This window comes from Ictalurus furcatus, chromosome 11 (genome assembly GCF_023375685.1).
Source record: "Ictalurus furcatus strain D&B chromosome 11, Billie_1.0, whole genome shotgun sequence".
Taxonomy (NCBI): Eukaryota; Metazoa; Chordata; class Actinopteri; order Siluriformes; family Ictaluridae; genus Ictalurus; species Ictalurus furcatus.
Genome location: NC_071265.1, coordinates 24,212,837 through 24,233,807, shown reverse-complemented (window position 1 = coordinate 24,233,807; position 20,971 = coordinate 24,212,837). Strand labels below are relative to the sequence as shown.

General features: G+C 38.0%; 1 protein-coding gene across 1 annotated transcript in view; it reads right to left on the bottom strand.

Annotated features, from left to right (window-relative positions):
- Nucleotides 1-4,052: 4,052 nt before the first annotated feature.
- Nucleotides 4,053-20,971, bottom strand: part of grm2a (glutamate receptor, metabotropic 2a) — a 30,397-nt gene continuing 13,478 nt past the window's right edge. Inside the window, exons 2-5 of the mRNA XM_053636698.1 lie at nucleotides 18,442-19,279; nucleotides 14,689-15,752; nucleotides 6,022-6,202; nucleotides 4,053-4,969 (exon numbers count right to left, since the gene is read on the bottom strand). Coding sequence (XP_053492673.1) covers nucleotides 4,902-4,969; nucleotides 6,022-6,202; nucleotides 14,689-15,752; nucleotides 18,442-19,279 — 2,151 coding nt within the window. The 3' untranslated portion in view covers nucleotides 4,053-4,901. The remainder of the gene's footprint in view (nucleotides 4,970-6,021; nucleotides 6,203-14,688; nucleotides 15,753-18,441; nucleotides 19,280-20,971) is intronic.

Genomic DNA, 20,971 nt, shown 5'->3' with positions numbered 1-20,971 from the left:
GTGCTGGCTGTGCATTCAATATGATTTAATTTTATGTTAATTAGGTTACGAAGATAGACTTTCCGAGATTTTCTATATATTTGTATAGCTCGGGGAACAGACACAGTCTCTATAGTATGTACTACCGGTGCCGGATTTTTAATTGAACATTGATTATACTGAATGTTGTTATTATTGGAAGATGTACTTACGCTAGGCAGTCACTTGGAGTGTAGCGCCTTGGAAATGTTGTCTGATAGCAGTTCCGCTCCAAGGCTGCTGGGGTGCAGGCCATCAGGACGAAACAACCTAGGACGCTCCCAGAACAGATTCCAGTTATTGACAAACACCAGATTCTGCTCATTACACCAAGAGACTAACCAATCATTTAGTGCTAGAAGTCTACTGAACTTTTCTGCTCCACGTCTGTATGTGACGTGATACCACTGATGACCTCTCCTGGTCCCTCCACACCAGCACAATCATACGGTCTGCCTACCAGAGGCTCTACTTTTGCGGAAGCTGAAGAAGTTTAGACCGAACTCAAAAACTGTACCATAGAGAGCATCCTGACTGGGTGTATTACTGTATAGTATGGTAGTTGCTCTGCACACAACCGCAAGGTTCTCCAGAGAGTAGTCAGAATAGGAGAACTCATCACACGCAACAAACTCCGAGTCATAGAGGACATCCACTGGTCACAGTGTCTGAGGCAAGCACAACAAATCGCCTCAGACCTGAATCACCCAGCACACAGTTTATTCTTTGGATTGCCATCCAGCAAATGTTTTCGAAGCATCTTGTCACTGACAAGCCGACTAAAGGACTAAAATTTTTATCTGCAGAGTTTTTATCACGCCCCTAAACAGCCTGTAGACAGGTCATCTGCACCCCAAATATCACCAAGTCACTTGACACACTTTTCAATCATTTTCCCCCTGCTCCCGTTTGCAACTTGGACACTTTACACGTGGACACTTTACACTTTACACAACTTTAGTGCAATAATCTGTGTTGTATTTTCCTCTCTTTCTTACTATGTTGTAACATATATTGTAAATTTTTATTGTACGTTGGACTCTTCTGAGAAATGACCGGCATCGAGGCATAACCTGGATGACCGAGTATGATGATGGCAAGAAGCAGCTTTTTGTCACGTCATTAGCCACAAATCTTAAGCCACAGAGTCTCAAGGAACCAAGATAAGGTGTCGGTCTAAGATCCCTCCATGGCAGAGAAGATTAGCAGCTCCTGAGATCAGTCAGCAACGTCATGAATGAGTGACAAGTTACACTTATTTAATCGGATGTATCATGTTCTGTTACATGAACAGCTTACTCTACCCTCACCGCAATAATAAGAAGATAATGAACACAATTTTGGGCTCTGTCAAGCTAACATAATTATTGTGTGTCTCTCTCAGGTACTGTTATGTAAATATTCTGAAGAGGGTGTTCCATAGTATTATGATGTTGCTGAGCTGCTGTGAGTCACCTTGAGAGATGTGTAATAGTAATTCACAGTGCGTACTGTCAGGGGTGTCGGGTCAATATTGTGCAGGAGCCACAGCACTCAGGAGAAAGAGAGAGAGAGAGAGAGAGAGAGAGAGAGAGAGAGAGTAAACAAAGTAAAGAAGACTGAGAGAATGAAAGGACTTGATATTACACTAACAGGAAAAATAATTCAGGACTGATGAAGTTATAGGTTTTAAGAAAAAATCTTCGGGGCAAAACGTGATTTATTTTATAAATGCATTTTACTTAATATTGTTTTCTTAACAATACATTTGTAACACAAATGACATAATGTTATTGACATCAGTAGGCCTCACTGTAATCAGATTACATAAATTTAAAATGTAATGCGTTAGATGACTGCGTTATCAGAAAAAGGCATTAGAATTAAGATAAGATAAGATAATAAGATAAGACTTTATTAATCCCCAGATGGAGAATGTAGGGTGTCACAGCAGCAGCCAAAAAAAAAAGACAAAAAGAAAAGAAAGAAGAGTTAAAAGAGATAGTAAGGATTAAACAATACAGGGATATATAAAGAGTATATACAGGATGTATAAATATGTATAGACATAAGCGCAAATTCTATATATTCTATATATTCTCATTCATAATTCATTAGAATTACTCAGTTTTGACATTTGATATGTCTTCTATGTTCTATTGTGAATAACATATGGGTTTAAGAGATTTGCAAATCGTTGCATTTTATTTTTATTTACATTTTACGCAGCGTCCAAACTTTTTTGGAATTGGGGTTGTACACTTTCTGAGGAGAATGAGAATTTCAATAAGGCGTCAGTGCACAACTTAGCTGTACGACTACTTCACTTTTCCCTGAAACTGAATATAATGTCTCAGATAATACAGGATGAGTGATCAGAACAAGTGAAAAGAATTTGTCATTTTTATGTTATTGTTATTTTGCTATTAGATAATAATTGTGCTTAATGACATTTTTGAGTACCTTTTAACGACCGGGGTTCCCCGTTACTCGGAAACAGTACTGACTCAGCAAGAATATTGTTGGGAAGGTTCCAAGGGCTGCGTCATTCAGTGGCATTATTAAAAGGTCTTGGCATGGATGCACACAATAAAAGAAGGTGTCCAGGTGATTCTCACCACCCCTGCTGGTTCAGGGCTCATAGAACATTTTCATACATAAGTATCATTTTGGGTGTAAATGTTCATGAATATTGTTTATGCTGTTAAAAGGTTGAAAACCAATAGGACATTCTTTACCAGGTAGTGTACAGGTTAATTACTGTTGAGCTGCTGTTAGAATGTCTGTGTTCAGCATTCTGTGTTTAATTAAAAATTATAATATTTGTTAACACTGAAAACATTTCACATGCCAGTACTTCACTCAGTTATTAACACTACAGTGAAAGGATCCCCTAATGGCTCATCTATTTCCAGTGATATGCTGCGGCCACTAGATGGCAGTGTGTGTCTCTCTCTCTCTCTCTCTCTCTCTGTGTGTGTGTGTGTGTGTGTGTGTGTGTGTGTGTGTGTTACTTATACATATTTATGCTATATATACACTTACATATAGTATATATGCTTATATATGCTTATTCAAGTTTCCCCAAGTTCAACTGAAAATGCAGCTTATAATGACTTCTCCAGTTTCAAAATTATTCAACCCCTGCTGCAAACAAGATGCATAGTCAGACACTGAAAAGTTCCAGTTTTGTTTCATCATGCCACAGAACAGAATCCCTAAATTTCTGTGGCTTATTTATATGATTTTGAGCTGACTTTTCTTGTGCTGTTGGGTCAGTAGTGGTGTACATCTTGGAGTTCTGGCATGGAAACCTTATGAGTTTAGTACTGTGTACCTTACTGTGCTCACTGAAACCTCAGCGCCTGTTGCCACCAAGTCTTGCTATTGGTCTTTGGCAGTCACTCGAGGGTTTTCCACAACCTGCCTTGTCAGAAATCTGGTTGCAGCCATCGACAGCTTCCTTTTTCTGCCCCATCCAGGTTATTTAATATATTTTCTACCCCTAGCCAGTTCAGGTATCTCATGTGTTCCAGCTCAAGCACAAATGGTGCAACTAATGAAGCCCTTGATTAGTTGCATCAGGTGTGCTTGAGACAACACCTGTTTTTGCATATTAGTGTTGTTGTGAAAGAGTCTATTCAGGGGCTTGAATAATTTTGAAACTGGAGAAATCATTATAAGTTGCATTTTCAATTGAATTTGTGGAAGTCACTCATTCAAAGCATTCATTGTGTTGAACTCTTTCAATTGCTTTTGTTTTGTTTGTTCATTGCAAACAGCTGAAAGTCTGTAAATTTTGACAATAAACCTGATTTGCAATGGGGGTTGAATCATTTTGATTGCAACTGTGTGTATAGTACTATTTCCTATTAGCATAGAATTGACAAAATTATCACATTTTGAGTGATTTCTAAAGACTAAAGTTTATTAATTAATGACTTCTTGCTACTGTGGCTGTTCTTGAAAAGCTTTGCACAAATAATTCATATTATATACCTTAAGTAATTTATGATTAATCTAACCATTGATGGCAAGCGACACAATAGCAAAATTTAATAAGGTCCAATATCATTTCCTTGATTATCTTAAGGTATGGGATCAATTCAGACCTCAGATCTCAAGTAGCATTCTCCAAAAAGATATCCCTCCAAAATATGCTCCAGAGCTGAAGCTTTCTGAGTCTGGCAGTGTAAGGCAGATTGACTGACAGGCAAACAGAGAGACTTGTTCTGATTATTTAGATGTTTGTGGTCCACATAGCTTGTTTTTCCTTTCCCATTTACACAGCTTGGCATACCACAGAAACCTGAGGGACCAGATATTTTTTGATGGCTGACGAAATGCGACAGCTTAAGCAAACATTTAAAACGACAGAAATCATTGACCTCACCTTATGTACAAAGAAATCAACCTTGAATTTCAATATTCATAAAAAACACATTTTATTTACATTACTTACAAGGAACAACGAACCTGAATCACCAAAAATCTACAATTAAAAACATCCTGTATATGATACATTGAACAACAGATTCACTATCATTTTACTGTCTCAAATAATACTTTATCATATGTTCTATAAAAAAATAGTGGTATACAAGCTTCCGCTGGAATCCCATTATTATTTTCTAACTAGTCTCAAAGAGAAAGAGAGGAGAGAGCAAGAGAGAGAGGGAGAGAGATGAAGCAGAAGAAGAAGCCGTAGAGAGAGAAAGAGAGTGAGAATATGAGCAAGAGAACAAGAGAAAATGAAAAAGAGGGATTTTTTTCCACAGCACGTCGAAAATGAAAGCGCCACTCCTTACTGTGTGGGGCCTCCTTAATATCAGCAAACACGTTTTACTGACTAGTGATGAAGTTAATCTGTATACCACATTTTGCAGATGGATAGAGCTCATCTTTTAGAGAGATGATGTTGTCGAGTCCAGGACTTCTCTTCCGTTACATACTGTTGACACAGTGTTGGATGCTAAAGCGGTTAAAAAGAAAAAAAAAAACTTCAGTTACTTAAATAGTGGCCTGTCATGTACTATTTTTTTTTTTTTTAGCTCTATGACATCACACAATGATTGATCAACATATGATATCTATCAAAGTTCTTTATTTGTTTTTAGAAGATCACTGGGTTCTGTCTACAAAAGTGCTCAGTCTAATATCATGACATCACTGGGTTTTGTCTGATAAACATTTATCTGATATTATGTGTCCCTGGGTTCTATATGATACAAGTGTTCAGTCTTATATACTGTATTATGACATCACATGGTTGTGCCTGAAAGTAGCGTTGATTTGAATATCACTGGATTCTGACTGATCAAAAATTCATTTCAATAGTATTGCATCACTGGGTTCTCGCTGGTAAAGTTGCCTTTTTGGATATTATCAAATCTCTGGATTCTGACTGATAAAACATTTATTCTGCTATGACCTCACCAGTTTCTGTCTGATAAAGCTGCTCACGCTAATATTATGGCATTAGAGTCTGACAAAAAAAAAATTTCATTCTGATATTATGACATCACAGGTTTTTGTCAGAAAGAATAGTTTATTGGATATTGTGACAGCACTGGATTCTGACTGATACATTTATACGTTCTGGTATCACCGGGTTCTGTTGGATGAAATTGTTTAATCTGATGTTATGACATAACAGGGTTGTGCCTAATAGAAGTGTTTGTTTGGATATTTTGACATCACTAGATTCTGACTGATAAATGTTCATTCTGTTTACTACTTAATTGTGATCTGTCTGATTCTTAAAATATGACATCACTGGGTTGTGTCTGAGAGAAGTGTTCATTTCTTTATTATTTCATCATTGGATTCTGCCTAATAAAAATATTCAATCTGATATGATTACATCACTGGGTTGTGTCTGAGAGAAGTGTAAAAATTCCTTTCTGATTAAATGGTCAGTTACACTAGGATCCCATGATTTTAAAATGTCATAATTTGATATTAATTGTATTGAGGTGATCTGTATTTAAGTTGCACAACTGGGCCCCTGTGCTGGTGGTGTACCTTGAGAGAGGCTGGAGCCGGGGCCCGTGGTCACGCTGAAGCGAGTGGTGGCCACCCTGATACTGGTGGTGACATTCTTCTGTGGTTGGAACAGGATGATGTGGATCTTAGGAGCAAAAAGGCAACCCAGCACAACTGAGCCACTTAGACTCACTGAGATGCACATTGTGGTGGTCTGAACCTGGAGGACACAAAGAAATTCAAAGCAAACATTACATTACAGCAGCAGCTGAAGGTGATTGGGAGAACTGTTACCTACCCATTCAAATCTGAGTAGAGTAGTAACTTTAATTGTGTTATGTTGCATATCTCCAAAAGCAGCACATGTGTATGTGTATAGTCAGTGTGTGTGAAGTAACAATGTTTAGGAGGTAATACATCTGGATTCTTCCTATTTATAGTCAATATGTAATCTCTGAGGTTGTCAGATTTTTCTTGAGTAGAGGTTTTTCAATACCATTTAGATCACCGCCTTTAAACACAAGCACTTGCCTTTAAGTCTGAAGTAAAAAAAAAAAATCGAGGGATAGAAAATGCAGACTAAAGAAGCAGATTGCATGTTTTTTTTTTTTTCTTTGCTGTCAACAGTGTCAACACTTTTGAAAATTGCAAGCATTCAAATAAACATCTAATAGGAGTCTTACAATAGTAATAGCTATAATAACCACTTTATTCTGTCTGAAATTTAAAAAATCTGTTTCAGTGGGTTCAAGCTTACAAATAAACATCTAGTATATTGCTAGTCGAGTACACTGCTAATAGATGGATAAATGTATAACATACATAGTTTAATGTGGTCAAGAGACTTATTTCTGACACTGTAATGTGTACACAGGACGTAAGCGATTCAATCATGATTTTAATGTAAGATTTTGAGTGCATAAATGATTAATTATTATTACTATTATGGCTCACTTTAAGTAAGTGTAGCATATAATTTTATCCATAACAAATTGTGTGTGATAAACAGTGTCTTTGATTAACATGTCCGCATGAAGAACCCTTGCATTTCAATGTGATGTACAGTACTGTGGTTACAACAAACATTGGACTTAACACTGCTCTTCGATCAGGATAGCACACAACAAAACTGATTCAATTCAAGGTCAAATTTGCACATAAGTCAGATTTGCACCTTCAGTGCTGCGAAAACGTATTCGCCACCATGCTGATTTCTTCTGATGTTGTGTATATCTCATACTAAATAGTTTTAGATCTTCAAACGAAATACAACATAAAACAAAGGCAGCCTGAGTAAACACACGATACAGTTTTTATTTATTGAAGCAAAAAAAGTTATCCAAAATCTATCACCCATGTGGAAAAACTAGTTGCCCATATAAATTTAAAATCTGGTTGTGCCACCTTTAGCAGCAATAACTGCAACCAAACGCTTCTGATAACTGGAGATCAGTCTTTCACAGCGCTGTGGTGGAATTTTGGCCCACTCTTCTTTGCAGAACTGCTTCAGTTCAGCCACATTGGAGGGTTTTCGAGCATGAACTGCCCGTTAAAGGTCCTGCCACAGCATCTTGATTATTTTAACTCAAGACTTTGTCTAGGCAACTCCAACATTTTGATTTTTTTGAGCCATTCAGAGGTGGACTTTGGATCCTATGCTTTGGATCATTGTCTTGCTGTATAATCCAGTTGCGCTTGAGTTTCAACTTACGGACTGAAGACCGGACATTCTCCTTTGGGACTTTCTGGTAGAATTCATGTTTCCATCAATTATTACAAGTTGCCCAGGCCCTGAAGCAGCAAAGCATCCCCACACCATCACACTTCCACCACCATGCTTGACCAAAGGTATTATTCTGTGTCTGGTTTACGCCAGATGTAATGGGACACCTGTCTTCCAGACAGTTTTACTTTTGACTCATCGATCCACAGAACATTCTCCCAAGGTGTGTTTTGGCAAAATTCAGACGAGCCTTAATGTTCTTCTGGGTTAGCAGTGGTTTTCACCTCACCACTCTTCCATGGATGCCATTTTTGCCCAGTGTCTTTCTGATAGTGGAGTCAAGAACAGTGACCTTTATTGATGCACGAGAGGCCTGTAGGTCCTTTGATGTTGTCCTTGGCTCTTTTGAGACTTGCTGGATGAGTCGTTGCTTTGCTCTTGGAGGAATTTTGGAAGGTCGGCCACATCTAGGAAGGTTGACTACTGTGCCAAGTTGTTCCATTTGTAGATAATGGCTCTCAGTGTTGTCCTTTGGAGTCCCAGAGCCTTTGAAATATCTTTGTAACCCTTCACAGACTGATGTATTTCAATCACCTTCTTACTCATTATTTCTGGAATTTCTTTCATTTTTGCCATAGTGTGTTACTGGGTAAGACCTTTTGACCAACTTCATGCTGTTGAAAAAGTTCTATTTAAGTGCTGATTTGATTGAACAGGGTTTGCAGTAATCAGGCCTGGTTGCATCTAGTCCAGCTGAACCCCATTATGAATGAAGTTTCATAGATTTGTGTAATTAGTAATGATGGGGCAAATACATTTTCACACAGGCCCAGTTGGTATTGGATAACTTTTTTGTTTCAATGAATAACAATATCATTTAAAAACTGTATTTTGTGTTTACTCAGGTTGCCTTTGTTTTATCTTAGATTATTTTTAATTTCTGAAACAATTTAGTATGATACATACACAAAAACAGAAGAAATCAGAGCAAATACCTTTTTACAGCACTGAATTTCTGCCACACGCTTGCAACTTCCATGCAACTCTCAAAGTAACATAATAACAACAGTTATGTCTAAGATCTGAATAATGATGCGTTCAATTTCACATTATTAACTCCTTACTAATGCACATACCTCAAGTCTCAATCAATCTTATCAGACCTTTTTTAATATATTTACACTATAAATGTATATTATGATGATGATTATTATTATTACAACCTTAAAGGGGTCATATGATGCTTTTTAATGTTTTCCTTTTCCTTTAGTGTGTAATGTATCTGTTTGTGCATGCATAAGATCTGCAAAGTTACAAAGCTCATAGTCTCCCCCAAAGGGATTTATTCCTTTATTTATCTAACAGAGAACACTGCTCCAGACCTGCCAAAAACGCCTCAATTGAAGTCCAGACGTTACTTCCGCAAACGTCTACATCACTATTTGAAATATTTGCATAATCCCACCCAAAGACAGGTGCGAAGAAAGAAGTGTGTAGGTGCCATGTCGTGGAGAAGGTGTGTTTTTTGATGCAAAAGCAAAACCCCTTTGTTTAGCCTTCCGATGGACGAAATTAGGAATCAGTGTGCACAGTACATTTTATGGAGGACTGCTTTCTGAACCTGGGCTATACACGATGGCTACTCCTGAAAAATGGGGCGATTCCCACTTTGCTCAGACAATCTTGCACTTCTGAATCAGCACCTGTAAGCATGTTTGGTTATGTTATGAAGTATCTGCTATTGTCTGTTCAAATGTGGAGTTTTGTGTTATGGCCCAGGGCTCAGTTGTAGACCTCTGCTAACGTGCTAGCTAAAGAGAGAGTTACAAAATAGAAACTTTCCACTGTGAAATGTTCTGCTCAAGCTGGGCTTGCAAAGTTTTTCCCGATTGATCTGCTTGATCATCCTCATTTTCTGAATCTGACTCGGGCTCGAACTGATATGGTAAAAGTGACTACGTTGTTAACTGTGTTGCTTAGAAGCTTAGAATTGCTTCAGAAGCTTTGGAAGCTGAAGCTTGCCATTATGGGACGGGGCGTTACATTTCGGACACATGCGTGAGGTTTTTGGCCAATCACAAGGCAGTGGGTCAGCTGGCCAATCAGAGCACTCTGGGCTTTTCGGAATCAGTGGCTTTGGAGAAACCGAAACTCAATTGGAGCATTTCGGACAGCCTGTGAATAGAGGTACGTATGTGAAAAATAATGTGTTTTTTGAACATCATCTATTACACCCAATTAACCTTTTAAAAACTTTTAAAAAGCACCATATGACACCTTTAATAAAGTACTACAGAATCAGCCTTTTACAGATTTTGTCTTACCTGCACACTATATTCACACAGAGCATGCCTTTCTTTGCTTTTTATTTGTTAATTAGGTTCAAGAGAGTTTCAGCAAGACAAGCATTGCATAACAATAAATCAGTAGGCTTTAAAATAATGCAACCCAAATAACTGCACAAGGAAAAAGCCTTGTTCCTCTTTCTGCAAATATCTGACTGCTTTGCAATTTAGAAATACATTTATGGGGGAAATAACAGATTGCTTCTCACATCTGGCCATACCTATTACACCTTTATGAGAAGCTTCAATTCAGTTCAATTCACTTTACTGGCTCACTGAAAAGCCCATCTATTTTTATACAATATACAAAAATTCCTTATAATGATAGGTTAGCTTGAAAGGTACTCAAATCACCCATTCCTCACCAAAAATCTCTCTTCGCACATGTAGATTCCTAAGCATGGGCCTCACCATATTTTAACAATCCATCACACAACTGTATGCACCAAATACACACAAGCACACATTCATTGTTTTGAAAAGACATACTCAGGGACATCTTGTTTTTTTTTTTTTTGTCTCTCCCTAATCATGCTCATGGCTGCATAAGTTACCCTTAGAGGGCAGGAGGCCATATCTTTCTCTTTTTTTGTTTTAATCTACCTGGCTGTGTGGAAAGGGAAAGCCCATTAGAGCCATAATACACCTACAGATCAAAGAGAATCTGACCTCACAGAATAAATGCACTGTGTGGTGTGTGTGTGTGTGAGACCAGCCATGCAGTGTTTCCTTACAGCTTTTTTCTGTCTGAATTTCTATCCTTCTTATTAGGCAAAAAAAGTAGGAATTGCAGACTCCATGATAGACTACTGTACTGTTCCAGGAATTTTTCATTCACATAGAACCTCATGAGGCCGATGTATACCCCAGAAATCATGCCCCCTTCCCTTTCAGTCTCAACACACAAAAGTATACAGTGCGCTCCACTAATACTGGCACCCTTGGTAAATATGAGCAAAGAAGGCTGTGAAAAATTATCTTTATTGTTTAAACTTTGATCTTTTGTTTACAAAAAATTCACAAAAATACTCTGCTCTCATGGATATCAAACAATTACAAACACAACACAGGTTTATCCAAAAAAAAATATGTCTTTGTTAAATATATGTGTGCAACAATTATTGGCACCCTTTTAGTCAATACTTTGTGCTAGCTCCCTTTGCCAAGATAACAGCTCTGAGTCTTCTCCTATAATGTCTGATGAGGTTGGAGAATACATGGCAAGGGTTCTGAGACCATTCCTCCATACAGAATCGCTCAAGATCCTTCAGATTTCGAGGTCCACGCTGGTGGACTCTCCTCTTCAGTTCACCCCACAGGTTTTCTATGGGGTTCAAGTCAGGGGACTGGGATGGTCATGGCAGGACCTTGATTTTGTGGTCAGTAAACCATTTTTGTGTTGATTTTGATGTATTTTGGATCATTGTCTTGCTGGAAGATGCCCATTTTAAGCTTTCTGGCAGAGGAAGTCAGGTTTTCATTTAATATCTGTTGACATTTGATAGAGTCCATGATGCCATGTATCCTAACAAAATGTCCAGGTCCTCTGGCAGAAAAATAGCCCCAAAACAATAAAGAGCCACCACCATATTTAACCGTGGGCATGAGGTACTTTTCCATATGGCTACCTCTTTGTGTGCGCCAAAACCACCTCTGTTGTTTATTGCAAAAAAGCTCTGTTTTGGTTTCATCTGACAATAGAACCTAATCCTATTTGAAGTTCCAGTAGTGTCTGGCAAACTGAAGACGCTCGAGTTTGTTTTTGGATGAGAGTAGAGGCTTTTTTCTTGAAACCCTTCCAAAACAACTTGTGGTGATGTAGGTGACTTCAGATTTAGTAGTTTTGGAGACTTTCTGACCCCAAGATACTAACTAACTTCTGTAATTCTCCAGCTGTGATCCTTGGATATTTTTTGGATATTTTTCAGACAATATAGATACACGTCCAATTCCAGGTTGATTCATAACATTTCCAGTTGACTGGAACTTCTTAATTATTGCCCTAATGGTTTAAATGGGAATTTTCAATGCTTGTGCTATTTTCTTGTAGCCACTTCCCACTTTGTGATGCTCAACACCCTTTTAAGGTTGATTTTAAGATTCTGTATGGAGGAATGGTCTCAGATCCCTTGCCATGTGTTCTCCAACCTCATCAGGCATTATAGGAGAAGACTCATAGCTGTGCAATCTTGGCAAAGGGTGCCAATAATTGCTGCACACCAATATTTAACACAGATATATATATATATTTTTTGATAAACCTGTGTTTTGTTTGCAATTGTTTGATATCCATGAGAGCAGAGTGTTTTTGTGAAATCTTTGAACAAAAGGTTAAACAATAAAGACAATTTTTCACAGCCTTCTTTGCTCATATTTACCAAGGGTGCCAATATTAGTGGAGGGTACTGTGTAATCTTGGGTCAAAAAGCCCTATAACATTTTTTGCCTCCTGCTGAAAGGAGGGTCAGAAAGGTTTGTCATTTGTCTCAATATAGACAGCTTCTCAAAGAATTGGTAGCAAGGCACTACCATGGAATCACACTAATATTAATAAAAAAAAGTTTTTTAATGAATATTTTGCAAAAGGTTACTGTAATATTTCAATTGGAAATGAGATGTGCCATTCTGTCTCTGTATGCCGTGTGCTTTGAGTCACTGTGAAAGCAATTCTTTAAGCACAGCTGCTATAATTGAATGGAAAAAAATGTTTAATGTCATGCCAGAGAATTTAACAAAAGGGTTTATTAAAAATACTTCAAGAGATTAACAGTGCTATTTTGGCTGCAGTGGGATGAGCTTTAATGCAATGTAAAAAAAATATTTCACTGAACCACATACGTAGTAACTGTTTCAGTACAGCTACCTTAAAGCCAACCTCAAAGATTAAAAAAACAACAACAACAAATAAAACAAACAAAAAAAAAACAGTTTAACCTGTCTGAACTGCAGATGTGGGGAACAGAATAACAATAAATAGACATGTTTGTGTTAAAAGATATGCTTTCTGCTTGCAAATTCGATTAAAAATGTGCGATTTTGTAAATCCAGGCCATACTAAGCACATAAGCTCTTCTGGGTCTTAATTAGTAGGCTTCAGAAAGATACCGGCAACAAGTACATAGTAGCACGTCTTAGGACATTAATAAATCATAAATCTAAAGGTAATATAAATTATGCCATGCAAGTAGCATATCAGTAGTGTCATTTAATAACTCACGAGTAAGCACTACTGCCAGAGCCATGGAGTTACAGAAAATTAATCAACACATTCTGACCAGTCAGCTGCTGACTGAGAAGTGCACTTTTGATAAACTTCTGCAGTAAGATAAATAAATAAATTGTGTCATTTTAACACATGTATTAACTGAAGTTTGTTTAAATGTTAAAGGAATCACCTGCACTGATTAATATTTAATCAAACCATGACTAAAAATAACATCCACATACATTAAGTAAAAATATTATTATATGAATATTTCAATATTAAAACTTGCTCTTCAGCCTTAGTTCTTTTGGTGATTTACAACTGGAAAAATGTACATTAAGCTAGAACTAGACAAGGCTAATGGGATAATGCTATAATAAAGCAAATTTCAAAACAAAGAGCCAAACAGGCTAAGAACACGGACTCAACATCATCACAGGTGCAAGGCCAGTATTAAACTTCTGTTTGTCTCTCCAGGTTATTTATGGGAGTGTGAGAGGTTGTGAACAGGTGAGAGTGAGAACAGGGGACTTCTCCTGTTGAAAGACTGCAGACTGAAGATCATGGGAATTGTAGTTACGGACACGGGTGTGACTCCCTGGTTAACGCAGGTGTTCATCACTTTGCCTTTTTAGTTTATTATTTAAAAGCATCAATCAATATAAGTGTTAGTTGCTTTATTAAGGAACCTTAATTTAAGTTACCTTCAATTGAGTTACCTATATTATTTTTTTCGTTAAAGATATTTTGAGAAAGGCTTATGACTGAATTTTGTTTCTAAGACAAATGTAAATAGTGATGTTATTGGCCAAAATAAAAATAAATAAATAACTAATTTGTCATTTAATCAAATTGTATATTTAATGAGTATTTTTACTTAAAACAAGTACTTTAAAAAACATGCTAGTAGGTGAACTGGCTACTCTAAATTAATGTAAATGTGTGTGTGTGTGTGTGTGTGTGTGTGTTTGTGTGTGTCCTTGTTCCCAGTAGATTCATTACAATCATGACCAGAATAAAGTAGTTACTGGAGAGGAATAAATGAACTTCTGAGAATCAGACAACAAGTGCTCGACCTATTTGAGAACTTTAAGAAAAGCCTCCTGGCTGAAGCTCCTTCATGAAGCTGATTGAGAAGATGCCAAGGGTGTGCAAAGCTTTGTTAAGTATCCAAACATTTGACTGGTAGTGTATATGTACATTATTCAAATGTAAACTACAAAAGCAACTATTTCTGTGTGACTGCTGGTTGTATGTAAACAATTGGAAATGTAGAAAAATATGACAATTCTCATTACAATCTTGACTTTAAGAAAGCTTTTGTTTGCCTTAAGATTAGTTTAAAGATCAGGATTATAGTTCCATTAATTTCTTTTTGCTGTAACTCCGAAACACAAAAGGTGAAAAAAAAAAGCTGTGTTAAATGTGCTTACCCTGTAGTCACTGGCTGTGACATAGAAGATTGGCTGGAAAGCCAGCCAGATGATGCAGGTGGTGTACATAGTGAAACCAATAAACTTTGCCTCATTGAAGTTCTCTGGGCACTTTCTGGTCTTGAAGGCGTAGAAGGTGCAGAGGATAATGAGGACACAGTTATAGGTCAGTGAAATTAGCATGCTGGAGTCCTTGCTGTTGCATTTCAACCTGACTATGTCTCTTCTCTCAGGACTGACCTCTTTCCTTACACCTGGTGTCTCTACCAAGAGCCAAACCATCACCACTAACAGCTGACAGGAAATGAGAGCAGCACAAATAGCTACCTGTGAAGCTGGACTAATAAACCTTGGCCTTTGTGCACCATCTTTGACACCATTGAAGATACGGGCAATGCGGTTGGTCTTGGTCAGAAGTGCTGAGTAGCAAACTGCAAAGGAGGTACCGAGCCCAAGACGACGTAATGTACACACTACTACTGAAGGTTTGGCAATGTAGATGAAAGTTATGCCGTAACAGAGGAGCACTCCCAGGAGTAAAATATAGGAAAGTTCTCGTCCACTAGCTTTAACTACAGGAGTCTCATTGTTCTTTAAGAAGAGACCAATCACAAAGAGTGTGCACAGGATCCCTAAACAGGCAATGGTGACCGGTCCAATGGCCCAGGCATCCTCCCAGTTGATGTACTCCTCAGGCAAGTCATAGCAGCCAGTCAGGTTGGCCAGTGGCCATTGACCAAAACTGCATTCTGCACAAGTGAATTCATCCAGGAGATACTGGTAGGGCTGGCAGGGGATGCAGATCCAACAGCAGACATCACCGGGCTGCATGCTCTTAATTTCATTCATCCTGCAGGGGTCACTACACTGAGAGGTAGGTATCACCTGGTTATCCCAAGGGATCAGATTTGTATCTAGGTTCAAACTCTGGGCCCAAAAGCCCACTTTACGGTAAACATATGTGCCGTTCTCTATGTGGTAGTGGAAGATGTTGTACCGACCCAGACCATCTCCATAAGCATCAAAGAGAACCATGGTTTCTGTGTCAGCTGGACGGAATGGAGCTGTAGATGCAAAAGACAAAAGGTAAGCCAATGTGGCGAATGTCAAAGCAACATAGAAAGGCTTAAGAGAGAGCTTCAAATCTATTATATCAAAGCCTTTGGAATCCTTATATAATATCCACTCACTGCACTTAGAGTACAATCGCAAAAGCCTCGTTTTGGGGGGTTGTAGATGCACTGGACACAGGTGCAAACTGTCCATTTACATAATTGAGGCCATGAGTGGATTCACAAGACTGTCATATTTTTTTGTAGGTAATTTTCTAGTTCTTAAAAGAACACCAAAAACGTTTCACTTTAGGTGGGAAGGAATAAACGGTTTATGACGGTAACAGGTTTTTCCTCAGCATCCCCAAACATCTTTATACAAATATTGATTTCACATTTGTTTAAGTATGATAGCTTTTGGCTAATAAGACGCACAAATCAAAATGATTGCCCTAGTAAAACAGTGAACCTGATTCATGCCTCCAATTCATTTCAGTACAGTGGTTTTCCTCAAAAGAGATGGCTTTACAAATCCACTGATCTTTCAGATTAAGCTGCTTTAAAAGAGCAACCAGCAGGATAGAACCACTCTGTTTTATAGATAGAGGCTCTTACTGTGTCAGTACAATAAGGTAAAAACATGTTCACTGCACAGCAACGTATAACTCAAGCTCTTGTTGCAAAATCTGCATCAAGCATGACATTTTACTGTATATCAAATAATAAGCACTAAGCTAGTTTTTTTTTTTATCACAAAGCATAATAGCATGTATATTTATACATGCATATTCAAGAACACATTTGTTTACCTAATTTGACCCATTTTCTCCCAATTTTGTTACTGACAATTCCCAAGACATGTATCACAAGCTATTGCATCATATTTATCTGCTGCTGATGCAACATCATAGGCAAGGCAACATCACTGGCTTTAAAATGAAATAATAACAATGTGAAGGTAAAGTATAGAATGTCATCTTTAATTTGAAGGTATTTAAATCAGGGTTGGTGAATCAAAAAGGGCAGCATGGTAGTGCCGTAGGTAGTGCTGCCACCTTAAAGCTAGACTCCATGGTGTGTGGGTGGGTGTCCTCCCACTTCCCAAAAACATGCGGGTAGGTGAACTGGCTACTATAAATTGCCTTGTGAATGAGTGTGTGAATGTGTGTGTACATGGTGCCCTGTGATGAATTGGGTTCCCTTTCAGAGTGCATTCCATCCTCATGCCCAGGGTTCTGTGCAGTCCACTTGGGTTCTTCCACTCCAATCTTGGACCATTTTATTTTAGACAGGGGAATTATCTTGCTGGAACACATGTGAGTTGGGCTCCTTAATTCCAGTGAAGGGAAATTGTAATGCTACATTATACAAATACATCCTACACAACTGTGTGCTTCCAACTTTGTGGTAACAGTTTGGGGAAGAACCACATATGGGTGTGATGGTCAGATGTCTACAAACATTTGGCCAAATAGTGTATATAGTAGGACAAATCCGTATACTTTTACATCAAAATATTCTTCATATAACTTGCAATCAGTGACTAGCTAAAGTATGCAGCCTGTAGACATCGTCAGACCATTTTTATTTGCTGCTTTTTTAGGAGCCTTTTGCATCCTCAAAGGGATTTCGAGCAGTTGACTAGCTCGAATAATCAAGAACATTCTGCTTTTTGTTTCTGACAAAAGAAATAATTGCTTTAATAATTTGTCTTGGGTCCTTATCCTGAATTTTGAGCTGGATGGATCTGAGCTAAGATTGTCTGCATATTTTCTGCACACTTCAAACAGCCTGCTGCTGTTATTAGCAGCCACATCTTTCACAGGTAAGGTGGTTTAGCATCATGAAGAGATATTTTTTTTCTTCACACTTTTTTTTGTCTTTAGTACAGGCTTTCTCATCTGCCCACAGTGCTATAACCTGTTTTTTTTCTGTCAATTGATGTGTACCAGTGGTTCAAGTGCATTTTTAAAACATCTCTGACTGTTGTATCATGTGTTTATGCCAAGCTCATCAGTGCAACCTCCTTTTTACAATGTACCCAATCATTGACTTGATTTTGGCTGCCCTGGTGTTTCCGTGTCATGGCTTGCTTTACAATCTGTGAGTACCCAAATTACATTTAAATATCCTCAAACTGAAGCTGCCTGTGGCAGTGCAGGAATGGTTGAGAACTGGCTACAGAGGAGGCGGGTTGAACCGGCAGGTAATGTATGATGGTTCTCATCTGTGTCTTATCTGTGTATCTTATTCTCATCTGTGTCTTATAATTTGTGTGCTTTCAGGAACCTGCCGTAAGCGAGAGACTGAGTGACAGAGCTGTCAGAGCTTCAACGCACACACACACACACACACACACACGTGTGTGTACGAAGTGTGAGCTTGAACAATGGACTTGAACAAGACAATTGCCATCAATGGGTGCTGACCTTTTAAACTGTGGTACAGTTTGAACATGCACTGAAAAGTGCTCTGATTAAAATAAAAGTGAGCCAAAGCTCTGTTTAAAAATCTGACACTGACATTCTGAACTTTAACCTCAGTCTTTCACTTCAAATCTTGTATGACTGAGTGCAAAAACAAAACTTTAAAAGTTGCACTTTATATTTACAACAAAAAGCAATGGTAAGAATTCCTGAAAGTATCATTTGACATGCCCTGGGAACCAAAAATTTCGAATAGTTACGTTCATAGTACTCACCATCAAACTTTGTCTTCAAGATATAATCTTTATACAACTTCTTTCCATTTACTGGTCTCATGGCAGTGCAAATTTTAGTGTTGTTTAGACATACTGCTTGTCTCATGTTGTGCAGTGCATGGGCCATTGCATACACAGCGTTCACTACAAACATGATCTTGGATTCTTGCTCAAACTTGCCATCTCTGAGTGAATGCTTCCCACAGTGAACATCGTGCAGGCTGCATTGGAACTGATGCTCCCAGAACTCGCGAAACCAGGGATTGCGAGTGTTGTTGTAAGGATTTAGATGTGTGAAGTATTCGGCAAATTTATCGACTCGATATGAAGCAAGTTCAATGGTGAACGCTCCTTCTGCTACTGACTCACTTCCTTTCACCACACTCTCCTGTGCCCCCCAGCCATCACTGGCCACCCAGATAAAGGACACATTCATGCGGTTTGCTGCAACTAGAAGCTCCCTGGCATCCTCACTTCTAGTAAAGAGGATCACAACCTTAGCATTGGACTTCTGTAACAGAGACCTTATCACTCCTTCATAACTGTAGCGATCCATTGAGCGGCTAACTTTTGCAGATGTAGCGATACAGATTTGCAAGGCCCTGGCCTCCTGCTGAAAAGCATCAATGCCAGTTTCTCCGTAGTCACCCTCTGAGGCTACAGTAGACACATAAGTCCAGTTGAAGTAGCGTAGGATCTCAGCCATGGCCTTGGCTTGATAGAAGTCTGGGGGGACCGTGCGTGCAAAGTAGTCATAGCGGGACTTATCACTGAGCTTAGCACTTGTTGATGCATAGCTAATCTGGGGGATCTGAAAAAGTCGCAGAAGGTTGGCCACCTGCAAGAAAACAGAGAATGATCCATGAGACAGAAGTGTGCATAAGAGAGTCTTTGAGCACTGTTATGCTGAACAATTATAATTATATTATTGATAAATTATGGATGAGATTTTTTTTTTCATTCCAGACAATATTATACACAGGTATCTATGTAGGTTAATCAGTATAGCTTGCAAAAACAACAAATTAAAGCATTCACATAATTATTTTCAGTACTTCTATTTTATTGTGCAAAACACAAATATTTGTATCTATTTTCATATTTGGATCTAAAGTAGAAGGGGGTGTGGTCTAGAACTTTTTTTAATGTGGACTCTACCACTATGCCCCAGAAGAAGAAAAAATGAAACACACTAAAAACAGGTCTGCTGGGAAAAAGAAGTCGTTTTTAATTCACAAATTATAATAACAAAAAGCAATTTGGAGAACGTAAGTTTATTCAGTTCCTGAGGGACCTGTGGGACTTTCTGGCAAGCTTTAATCCAATGTGACTTAGCAAGCAATATAACTGTGTTTCAAAATATGTCTTTGCCATATAATCTTTCTCAAATCAGTGAACTATTGTTTATAGTTGACAACAAAAGCCAATTAATTTGACTCTATTTTAGATTTACTTTAGTTTTTGACTTCTTCTGCAAGTCAAAATGGGATCCTTATATTAGATATGATATAAAACCTGGAAAGATTTGCTTTTAATATGATGAGATCTGATATGATGTTATGAAAGCAGAAAAGATGCTGTTAGGTCATATCTACATTAACCTGTACTTAGATTAAGAGACATTCAGAGACTTCTTGCCCTAGTTGCTTTTGACCATGCACTATAGTCGCAGCTGCAGACTTGGCTATGATGTAATACAGATCTATTCTGTATAAATAAATTAGTAGAAAATGAATAGCTACATGGAGAAAGAATGGGTGTGGAGTACGATAGGATAATTTTCATTCACTCAATTTTACAGTGAGATCATGCGTTTAATAAACTTTTGATTGTCTATGCTGAAAAATGAATTATGCAAAAATTGTTGCAAGAGCATGAATAATAGAAATTTGGAGTAAGCAATAACCGGAAAACAAACCATACAACAACAATAGAAAAACATAAACAACTGTGAACAATAACTGCTGTCCTGTATGCGCATGTTTGAGAGCCTGTTTAACTCAGGGGATAAACTACAGAGAAGACCCAGAGGAGTAACACTCACTCGCCTTGGGATAGTAAAAATATGTTCTTAGAACAGAAACCATTTAGTTGGAATCTTTGTGTCAATGTTGAGAATTTCATATAATAACACATCAAATGAATGGTTCTCTTCCACTCATGAAAGAAGAAGGGTTCTCCCACCTAAATTCCAATTTAACCCCGCTTACTTATGCTCCAATTTAACCCGTCACTGCATGGCTCTGTGTCTGAATGTGCAGTTCTAGGAGTTTTACATAGACATGCAATAGGATCCATTGAAGTTGCTCTTTATTGGCAGGCACAATATTTTCCAGGGTGACCTGTAAGTGCACTGTGGGGTTAAAGGTCAGGAGAGTACACAGTCTGTAACTATAATTTACTCATTTAAAAAAATAATTTTCTATTAAATGCTAATATTTATTCCAATAAATATGATGTTGGCTTCACATTAGTTAAGTTTCAGCAGTTCATGTACTTGAAGTACAACGTTGATCAAAGTTCTCTCTCT